Below are 12123 nucleotides of genomic sequence, written 5' to 3' on the forward strand. Positions count from 1 at the left end.
AGTGTTGACGGCCGTAAACACTTCTTGAGGCCGTAAACTCAAGTGTGTGGTTGTAAACACACTTAAAGTGGCCATAAACTCCCTTTCATACAATCACATGTGATTGTAACACTTCATTTCGAGTGTTTCCTAGTCCCTAAGGTTGTTTCCTTGCATGTTAGTTGTTTTAAACACTAATTGCATGCCTATATATGCCAATTTATTTCATTTAGGACTCATTTGTGTCTCAGGAATTCATTCGTGGAACTTCTCATCCTTATACGAACCTTTAATTGAATCACCCACATAAGGTGAGTTCATACCCCTATAATCAATCTTTTAAATGTTTTAAATGCTTTTAGGGGGGGGGGGGATACAAGTTGAACACATTGATATTGTGTTCATGTATATCTGTGATAACCATCATTTCAAAGGATTTCTTATGCTTTATAAGTGATCAAATCATTTCAAAAACTCTTTTAAAGTTATGTTACTCTGTTGTTTATAGAACTCTATTTTTAAAGTACAATCATAACTCAGTAGATAATCGAGTCTTTTCTACAAATCAGAAATAGTTCAAAACAAACATACTAGTAAACTATAATATGTATAGTTTAGGGGTTCAAAACATACAATAACAAGAATAGAAAAGAACATACGATAACAAGAACAGAAAGGAACACAAGATAACATTTATGTGAGACTACTTCATGTCTTAGCAATATACTTGTTAGGTCGCATTTTGTAACCAGAGTCTCCTAGAGGGAGAATGGACATTGTGTGTATAGATCTATATGAGACTGACAAGCCCGCATCCCGACTGTCCGCTACAGTTTGGCCGGCAGGCCAAGGGGTGACAAATGTCACATCAGTTTTGACGCCAACAGGTCGTCGTGTTAAACACTTGTCGATCAGTATGGCTATAACCTCATCACATTTTAACCTTAATTAACAAACTGGTTTGAAGGTAGTTAGTGGCTAGTAGTTACTTTGTACAACACTACTATACACTTTCATTTTCCTATTACATTCATATAGTGATCTTCTCACATAAAAAGTAACGCAAACTATTTTCTAGTAAAGATAGTCTTAAACTTGGGAAAACTTACATTATTACAAAAGACAAACAAAACAGTCTAGTCTTAGTACATTCAGTTAGAAGGGGGGCTATAATGTTAACTATATGATTCCTCGGTAGATACATCAGGGATATATATTAATCGGGTCCTGTAGACAGTAGAATGTGTGTTTTCTGCTTCATTTATTGTTCCTTCTTTTGGTTGTGGGCTTAGAGCAAATTCACCCAGTCTACTATCTATTCAATCTTAGCTATATATATATATATATATATATATATATATATATATATATATATATATATATATATATTCCTTATACACCAAGTAATCATAAGGAGCACCAGGTATGGGTCAGGTCATAACATAAAGATTCATTACACCGTTTTCTAGTACAAAAACATAATTTTCAGATAGAAAATTTAGTAGGCTAAACTAGAAACTTAACAGTAAAAGGGTTTAATTCGTTTTTTTAAACCAGTATAACTTAAAGGACCTTTAGTGGTTAATTCTATAATACCTTAGTTTATATATCAGGGTCATATATAATTAATATCCGATAGGCAGTTGGATGTGTGCTTTCTGCCTTACTTCGTGTTCCTTGTTTGGTTGTGGGTTTAGGGCAGATTCACCCATTTAACTGTCCGTTTGATATTAGATTATATATAGCTTGTATAAACTAAGTGGTTATAGAAGGAACTATTGTGGTTACTATTTTTACTAAAGGAAATATATGATTTTCTTAAAGAATGCTTTCATCAATTACAAAGAACTATTACAGTTAACTCTGTAAGTACCAAATGAATACACCATGGTTATATACAATGAAGATCTAACAAACAATGAGATGTGTGACTTCTGCCTCATTCCTTGTTCCTTGTTTGGTTGTGGGCTTAAGGCAGGTTTACACAACCGATTGTCTGTTTACTCTAAATTGTATATAACTTGTATCCATTTAATACTCATAGAAGGAATTGTAGAGTCATTTTTACTTTCAATCATCATAACAGAAAATATAAGATTTTCTGGAGGAATAGGCGAACTTTTCTAAAAGAATTTACAACTTACTTTTGATCACTTAAATACTTATGAACTCACTAGCTTAAATGCTGATCTACTTCAAAATAACTTGTATTCTCAGGAAACTAGTAGACAGGTACGCGCACTGGGATTCAGAAGATGGAGTATAGTAGCTTCATGTCTTGTTTTGTTATTTACTTTTGGAGTCTAACTTTTGTGAATCACATACTTTTTAAACACTTCATATTGATGCAATGGTTGTTTATTACTTTGATTACTATGATGCTTGTGTTGTGATACTAAACATGACGTCCTCCGCCCCCAAACGTTTCCGTCGTTCCAGGTTGGGGGTGTGACATGATGTTTATGATAGAACAACATGCTAGTGATAGGCTAGGTATCTTTAGGAATTACATGATAGAATTGCCAGATATATGATGCCTGATAGCCTAGGGGTACTTCTTGTATGGAATTGACATCATTACTGCAGTTTCTTAGTGTATGCATCAAAATTGTACATAACTAAGATTTTATAGCATGAGAATTTTTGGTTTGGCCTTATTTCCTGTTCCATGTCTGGTTGTGGGCTTAGGGTAGAATCAAGTATTCGACTATCTATAGGATCAAATGTTATGTATGATTAGCATACACAAGGGATGCTGGGTTGGTGGAATTTTCATGGATGATTATATGTGTGAGTAGTCGGTCAAATGAGAAATGTTTAGCCACCCTCATGAGAGTGAGGATAGGATGTATGTGTCTTCTGGTTGTTGTATTGTGTTGGGCGGTTGTGATGATCCATTGGGACAAATACGGGTATGTGTGGAAGGTAGTATGAGCCCGTACTACTGAAAGCACAAGACCCGTACGTGTCGCAAGGAAGTCACAAACACCGAGAGTTCGTCTGTCTGAGATAGTTGTGATATTATCAATTATGAAATTTCTTGTATATTCTGGTTTATTTTTAGTATGGTGTTCACGAGGGGATTAGGTTATGGATCAGGAGCGAGCAGCCAGGATAGGCCAGGGATGACTGATGACCAGATTCGGGAGCTCATCGCTACTAAGGTGGATGTTGTTGTCTGGAGATCTATGTTTGAGATGTTTGGGCCTATCATGACCGCTATGATTGATCTCTTTGATGATCGATACGCTGCTCTTTCTAAGGTTTTTTCTGCTTCCGCTACCACAATTATCTCTGTTGCGAGGATTAGTGGGGGGGGGGGGGGACTTCGACAATACGAATCCCCTAGAGTTGGATGGAGTTCAGGACCCGATTGTGGCGATGAGGTCGTTATTTGACGTGGAGGGTTGTTTCTTCACATGCTCTTGCCTTGTTGACCAGAAGGTCAAGTTAGCCCTGAACCTTCTCCAATTAGGCGCAAAGGATTGTTGGAGGTTGGTGACTAGTGCCTACACTTATTAGCAGAGAGCTATTGTTACTTGGGAGTAGTTTTCTGAGATGTTCCACATGAACTATGTCCCTTTGGGGGAGAGGGATAGGCTGGCTCAGGAGTATCTGGATCCGAGGAAGGGGAAGGAGACGGTGACTGGGCTCACCAAGACGTTTACTGAGTGGGATCTTTTATGCCCTGAGTTTTCTACTTCTAAGTAGGCTCAGATGACTAGGTACTTGAGTATGATCAAGATGGATATCTACCAGTTTATGTCCACCCAACTGTATGGTACACTCATTGAGTTGTAAGAGGCCAAGAGGAGGCGGGAGATTAAGATAGAGCTCCAAGTGAGGGAGCTGGGGCAGACCCCTGTATAGTCACAGCCTGAGGCAAATCAATTCAAACCTAGTGATTCGAGGTCTGGAGGACATAGGGGACGCACTTGTGGAAAGTACGGCAAGGTTCATGATGGTGTTTGTCGATCTTCATCTGGTTGCCACAAATGTGGCAAGGAGGGGCAGTAGGCTAAGGATTGTCGTCAGCAGGCCCCGGTACCAAGTGCCAGGATCTACTATCATTATGATTAGGTGGGCCATATGAAGGCCCAGTGCCCTTTTTTTGTAGCTAGGCCGACGCAGGCTCCAAGGACAGCCACTCTGAGGATTACCAATGGACGACAGGGTAGGGAGGAGCCCCCGAGGGCTTGAGGTCGTGCTTTCCAGCTCACTTCAAAGGAGGTTAGGGCGACGCCAAATGTCTTTACTATTATGTTTCTATTTATATTCTGTCGAGTATTTTATGTTATGATTATGTTTATGATTCTATTAGGTACCTTCTTAGTGAACTCTTTGCTTGATTTTGTGCTTTTTGAATCTGGTGCGAGTCGGTCTTTTGTATCTTAGACTTTTAGTAGGGGATTTAATATGCCTCTTAGGGAGTTAGAGTGTCCATTGTGGGTTTCTATCGCTAAGGAGCACGGGATTTTTGCATCCAAGGTTTATCAAGGTTGTGTTCTAGAGATTTTTGGGGTGCTTTATCCGATTGATTTGATTCCTATCCCCATGGGGGATGTGTGTGTGATAGTGGGGATAGATTGGCTGAGCAGGCTTGGTGCTATGATATACTACGAGGGCCATCAGGTGGTGGTTCGAACCCATAGTGGGGGAGAATTGGTTATGCATGGAGAGGGTACCAGGATTGGGTCAGCCTTTTGTTCTGCTGCCAGGGTTCAACAGTATATTCAACATGTTTGTATGGGTTATCTTGCCTATGTGGTTGATACTCGGGTTGGGAAGCAGGATTCTGTTTTAGATGTGTTAGTTTTTAGAGATTTTGTTGATGTGTTTCCATACGAGTTACTCGGTTTTCCTCCCAAGAGGTGGGTTGAGTTTTGGATTGAATTAGTTCCAGGTGCGGCTCCGATTGCCAAAGCACCATACCGATTGGCACTGCCTGAGATACAGGAGTTGTCCTCTCATCTTCAGGAGTTTTTGGGAAACCAGTTCATCAGATCGAGTGTGGATCACCGATTTTGTTCGTCAAGATGACAGATGGATCGCACCGGATGTGCATTGATTATCGGAAGTTGAACAAGTTGATGATGAAGAACCGTTATCCCCTTCTGCGAATTTATGACCTCTTTGATCAGTTGTAGGATGCATCTTGGTTTCCCAAGATCGATTTGAGGTCAGGGTATCATCAAGTGAGGGTTAGAGAGGAGGACATGGAGAAGAACGTGTTTTAGACTCATTATGGTCATTACGAGTTCATAGTGATGCTGTTTGGGCTTACCAATGCCCCTGTGTAATTTATGGACTTGATGAATCGAGTGTGCAGTCCGATGCTCGATCAATTAGTTATTGTTTTCATTGATGATTGATGTGAATATTTAATGCACTAGTTTTTTATTTATAATTCCTAATTTATCGCATATAAACCACACCTTACAGGCAGTGAACCCGATCGAGTATAGTATAACTTTGATAAACAAGGGTGTCCAACACAAGGGCAATGGTAGTGAATTATTTTAAAATATTTGATTATAGGTTACAAAACACACGAAAGGAATAAAGAAATGTTTTATTAAATCACAAACGAATAACTAAATAGCAAATCTCGATAAATTGACAGGAAGACAAATCTCTTTAGGTACTTTGGTTTAGACAAATTACACCTTAAAATCATAGATACTTGCACACTTAGATTTATTTATTCGTGTTCACCGATTTCTAAAATGATTAGGCTCATGTTCACTATTACGAATCCTTTAGCAAACAAGTCAATTCAAGCAGTGATCAATTGATTAAACTAATATGTTTCCTAGTGTTCAGATCGTATCAAGCAAGACTTGTAGTAATAGTTAATTAAATTTGTCAATTCAATCAACTTATATGTGATTGGTCGTCACATATACTTACACATTAATTTACTTATTTTCAAGTTAACCCTAGTTTCATGTTCACTATTCCTAGGCATATAATCTTGATGGTCATCAAAATCATAAGAGGCAAGCAATCAAGCAGATGTTCATACAACTCGATATACTTAATAATTAACAAAAAATAATTGTCATTAACACATGAGGATCTTTTAACAATCTTAACAAGATAAGTTAAACATGAATAAAACAATCAAATATAGCAATTAATCTAATAATCAAGGTTTCATCTAATCATAAACACAAAGCAAATGGTTTTAATACCAAAATTAGAAAGTAAACACATAATGGAATCACAATGGAATGCTAAACATGGTCACGATAACAAACCACATGATTACCGACATGAATCCGCTATCCAATCCCTTGAATCTTTGCTCCATATCAGTTTAACAGCCCTGTGGCCGCCTTTTAGACCCTCAAAACGGCAACTATGAAGTTTTCTTGTCGCACAAATCAAAGTGGAATATCATTGATGATGAAAATGGTGGGATGATATGGGGTATTTATAGTTGAAGGGAGATGGAATTAATATGGAATATTAGAGTTGGATTAGAATAAGGAAACTAATGGTGGCTTAGGGATTAAGCAAATAAAAATAAGGTAAGTGATGTTTGGGGAATAAGTACCTTGGAGGGAATTTCCGTCCAGCTTTTATGCTTCATCTTCAAGGCCGATTTTGGATAAGACAAATGCGGAATTAGCAAAAAGGCCCTGTCACATAAGTCGTAGGAAATTTCGTCTAGCTTTCAGAACATTTTGAATCTCTCCAAATGGACTTATGAGTCATTAGATATACCCGAAATACTGAAGATGGGTCAATCTGCCAACAATATCCTTTTTGTATCTTTTCAACTCCATTCTCTTCCTTTTGCATTCCAACTCCCATTTTTACTGTAATTGAATATTTCAAAGCATATTAAGTATCTTTTAATTCTAAATAACATAAAAACATAGTATAAAATAATAAGAAAACATCATAAATATATGCATAAAATAGACGTTATCAAACTACCCCACACTAGCCTTTTGCTTACCCTCAAGCAAATATGATTTTATTATCTCATCAATACTGCATAAAATAATCCTTTTCAAACCCAACCATTATCCCAAGACTGCAATGCATGTATTTGTGATGTTTATAAATCCTAAGAAACTTCCCACTCGTAAATACTCACAATCCTTATGAACCTTCACCCTTAGTTTATATGACAGTCATTTTTGCAATCCTCCGAATCAATCCTCAAAAATCTCTCTTGACCTCGAGGTATTTTTGGCTAAACAACCAAGCATACATAAATTCTAGAAACTACAACTTTGATACCATAATGGAGCTCTTTGAATTCGTCACTTCTTTGAATATTTTATATTTGCTTTCTTTGAATTCACCACCTTTTTGTTTGATTTTTGGTATCTTCAACTTTTTTGTTTTCTTTAGAATTTTGATCTTTAGATTTCATACTTGACTGCTCCAAAATTCTTTCATGTTTTTGGTAATTTTTTTATATCTCACTTTTTTCGCTCATATCCTACATGATTAAGCAAGCAGCTTAACTTCAACCCTTATTGGTTAAGGTATTAGTCTAAGTGCAATGACTACATAAGCTCGCCTGGATAGATTTTAGGTTTAGGCTGCAAAACGTATTATGCCATATAAACCACCAGATTACCTTTCATATCTCATGAATTTTCACTAGGAAATGGGAAGCCACAAATACACTATATCATGTGTAGGCTCAGGTAAACATTTGGGTTCTCATTGGATCATCCCATACAATATTAGCAAAATTTTTAATTATTACTAGATTTTCCTAAGTTAAAATATTATTTCATGTTTATAAAATTTTAAATTTTCCTAATCTAGCAATTTTTAATTTTCCAATTAAAATTCCTTTTTCGACCCCCTACCCCACACTTATTTCATATAATGCCCTCATTGTATGCTAAAACTAATTAAGCAAATACAAGCAGTAAAAAGGGAGAAAAATGAACAAACTTCCCTGGGGTAGTAGTGGCGAGATCGAATAGGGCTGCCAAAAGTTGCTCTGAAAATTGCTAGAAGACTGGAAACTAGATTGTTGCTTCTAAATGTGACGGAAAATAAAATCAAGAACGTCGACTTCTAAAATGTGGTGTAAAAGATTGCAAATTAATGCAATGTATAGTGACCACGGCGTGGGAAGTGTCAATCACAATCTAAACAAGAAATGAAGGTCTCTTTAATAGGATTCCAAAAATATAAAAACCATTGAAAACGGATGCCGGATGTCAGAGATATGCATTTTATACGGGCTTTAATAGGCTAAGCCTGTATAAAGAAAATGAATTCAAAACTAGCCGACGAGTTCTAAAGGAAAGTTGTAGATCTCGTCGAGAGCTTTCGGTGGATATAAATAATGGCAAAAATGGATTTCGTATAAAGGAGATACACAAATTCTAATTTCTGAAAATCGACACACACAACACGACACGTGTAGCTTGTGCGCGAAGTCAGCCACACGACTCCAGCCGACGAGTGACATGTGTCAGCTAACCGATGGATCGACATGTTTGAAGTGCGCGACGTACACCCTTTATGGTCGGCATGCATATGCGTTTTTGGCCCTATAAATAGCCAACCGTCCCGCATTCATTCCACACACTCTTACAACCACTCTCTCTCGATTATCCCTCACGTAAACCCATTTTTTCTTCGTTCTATCCTGCGGCGAAGCCCTGTGACACTCTTTTGTGTTTAGCTTGTTGTAATCTTCAAGTAGGAAGGCCCTAAGTCAGTATTCTGCCCGTTTAGATCCCGAATCTCGTCTATAATACTCTATAAGTGAGCTACACTTACTCCTCTCTCTAGTAATTTATATTTGTAGTCATAGTCGTTGTTATCAACCTATAATTAAGATTTACCAGTGATTCCAAGTCATATACTGAATTATCTACTTACGGGAGAGGTGTCTAGAATGGTCACATTGGCTTGGTTGTTGGATTTCTGAAAAACCTATATTCCGAAATGATCCTGCCTCCCAACTATCTGACCTGGTTGATCTTTGCTTGTTATATCTTGATGTAGAAATTGGGATTAGAGAGGATCTAGAATATACTTCAATCACCGGGATCATTAGACTAAAACTCTGTACTGATCATACTCAGGTCACGTCAAGGGAATATCTAGTGTGTTTAAACGAAGTATTATCTTAACTTTGAGTCACCTACCTCTGTCAAGTGAGTGCATAGTTACTTTTAGCTTACACATAGATATCAAGTATTTAATTTGCCTAAATGCTATATGTGCTTATTATCTGAGTTCCTGATATCTGTGTTATATGAGATAATGATTTTTCCTAAAATATCATATATATGTATTTTTACCTTACTCACAATGAATTGGGTAAGACGGGTGGAAAGAGATAAGAAAAATGAAATATTAGTTAGGGCCTACAAGAGGAGAGATATTGGTGAGAGACCGTGAGATAAAAGAGATAATGGCGAGAAACCATACCGGAGATAAAATATTGGTGAGTGATCATGCCAGAGTCAGGGCAAAGAGATCATGCCCGAAAGAGATCAATCCTCAAAGCAGAGTATTGATGACGACCACAAGCTATTCTTGACAGTCTAGTGGAACATTGGCAGACTTACAATCTGCAGGTGTTAACGAAATCACACAACCCGAGAGTATGGATTGTGGAATTCATTTGAGTACTCTATTCTTCCATTTTGACATATAATGCTAATCCCTTAATCAAAATTGTCAGTAATCCTTAGGGTAGAACACCTGAGATAAATCCTATAGGATATATATATATATATATATATATATATATATATATATATATATATATATCCTATAGAGAGAGAGAGAGAGAGAAAGAGAGAGAGAGAGTAACGAGAGTGGTTAATTGGGTTAATTGTTGGTGTGAATGTAAAAGAGATAAATTATATTATTGTGGGCTAAAAACTCGATGTACTCACCAGATTTTCCAATCTGACCCACTCAGTTGATTGTATCACTAGCAATTATATATATATATATATATATATATATATATATATGTGTGTGTGTGTGTGTGTGTGTATGATATATGTATCCGATAAGAGATTTAAGGAGATATAGAGCATTAGTATAGAGAGATGTTGTAAGTCTTCGTTTATGCTTATGTTATTGTATCAACGATGACATGCGGGAGTTTTTAATAAATCAATTAAAAACATTGCTTCGGTAGTATTTTATGGGACAACTTCCGCATTTGTAAATTAAAACTTTGATTTTAAAATAAGCATAAACTGGTGTTTTCTGGCCGTAAAATTGGGGTTGTCAGAGTTGGTATTAGAGCATTAGTTTAAGCGAACTAGGAGTAAGGATTTATTTCTAGACTTAAACTTAGAATGCTATGCAATGATCGTGAGAAGAGTGTCTAGTATATTTTAGGTAGTACACCTGAATAGACACGAGCACTAGCTTACTTTAGGACAGATGCCTAATTTGCTTTTATGTGCTAAATGATTTATACATGCTATAGCTATAATATGCCTTAGGAATCTATAGGATGCCTTTAGATGCTTTAGGATGTTTGGATCTATGGTCTATTGCCGACCGGATCTGGAAATTTTATGTGTTTAGATTTCGAAACATTTAATTATGGTATTAGAACTGGCATATAACTTTTCGAAATAATAAGGAGGTTTATGTTTGATTAGGTGTCTAAGCTCATAACTATGATTGATATGTACTTGAATTGATATGGTCCTTTTGGGTTGCATTCACACTAGCAACTTGACATGATGATTAATTGAGGAAGAGGAAGAATTTATTATTTGGAATAATAAATTGATATAAATGATATATTAATATGTTATAGAAATAATATATTAATTAGAAATCATATTATTAATTAATATTTAAACAGAAATTAATTTTGGGATTAAAGGAATTAATTAAATGTGTAGGGGTTGTTTTGCAATTTATTGATAGTTGTGGATTTTGGCTCTTGGACCATCCTAGGAGGGATGGACGTAATTCTCTAGGGAAGGCCCTAGAAATTTCGTTCATGGCCTTAAGGATGAGGATCCATGAGCTGCTTAGGCCTTAAGCAAAGGGATTAGGGTTTCTTTATCTTAACCCTACCTTTTGCTCTAAGCAACAAACAATTATATAAAGGGAATAAATCCTTGTGGATTTTGGCTATGCTAAGGTTCCTAAACCGTAAGAAAATCGAAAATTGTCTCCTCTCTCCTCCTCTCATAATCATCCTCTTGCTAAGTGTGTTTAAAAGCCATTAGAGGTATGACGCTTGTGACACTAAGTTCTCAAATTTCAAGATCTACAAGGTTTTAGATTGTTATTACAATATAACAATCAAGATACATATTTTGATCCCTATGATGTGAATTTCGATTATAATACATAGATCCTAGGGTTTCTTGTATTGTGTTCATTGTTTGCATGTTCAATAGAGAAAACTTAGATCTAATCAATGTAGGGTTGCATGCACACATAAGAATGTATGTGTTGCTCATAATCGATCAGTGGTATCAGAGCCTTGGATTAATTTTCTATTGAATAGTTGCAATTGTGATCTTGTTCAAAGGAGAAAGGAACAGAATCGACATTCAGTTCAATGAACTCGTTGAGTTGTTTGTGGAACTGGTCGAGTTGCATGAAATCGTTGAGTTTGGTCCTCCAACTCGTCGATTTGGTGCATCATATCTGATTTTGGTTTTTTTTGCCTAACTTGATTTACTAGGTTTATATTTTGGTAATTATCTTTTTATAATTCTGCCATAATCTGTTTTTTGGTAATATAAGATAATTCAATTAAAACCTAAATGTTAGGAGATAATTATAGATTAGATAATGATGATTTATTTGATTGAAATTATCCTTATGGATATGGTTAATGATTTAATTAATTGATTAATTAAAGGATAATTAATATATCCATAATTGGTTACTAGATAATTATTAATTGGATTTAGTAATTAATATTTTTGTGTTGTTTGAAATTTAAAATTAAAAGTTTTAATTTTGGAAATTTGAAATGGAAAACCCTAAAATATATCCTCATGGATTTTGTTAATGGTAATTAATAAATCCATATGTGGTTCAAATTTAATTAAATTAAATGTTTAATTTATTAAAGGATTAACCCCTTAGTATTTTAATATGTTTAAAATACACCCTATACTATATGTAAGATTAAGAGTATAATTATATATATAT

General features: G+C 35.9%; 1 protein-coding gene across 1 annotated transcript; it reads left to right on the top strand.

Annotated features, from left to right (window-relative positions):
* The first annotated feature begins 4395 nt into the window (after positions 1 to 4395).
* LOC145066971 (uncharacterized) lies at positions 4396 to 5019 on the top strand. The gene has a single exon (XM_079014205.1). The coding sequence runs from the start codon at positions 4396 to 4398 to the stop codon at positions 5017 to 5019; it is 624 nt and encodes a 207-aa protein (XP_078870331.1).
* Positions 5020 to 12123: the final 7104 nt, after the last annotated feature.

The sequence above is a fragment of the Lactuca serriola genome, chromosome 8, assembly GCF_051521515.1.
Source record: "Lactuca serriola cultivar US96UC23 chromosome 8, Lser_US96UC23_V15, whole genome shotgun sequence".
NCBI classification, from domain to species: Eukaryota; Viridiplantae; Streptophyta; class Magnoliopsida; order Asterales; family Asteraceae; genus Lactuca; species Lactuca serriola.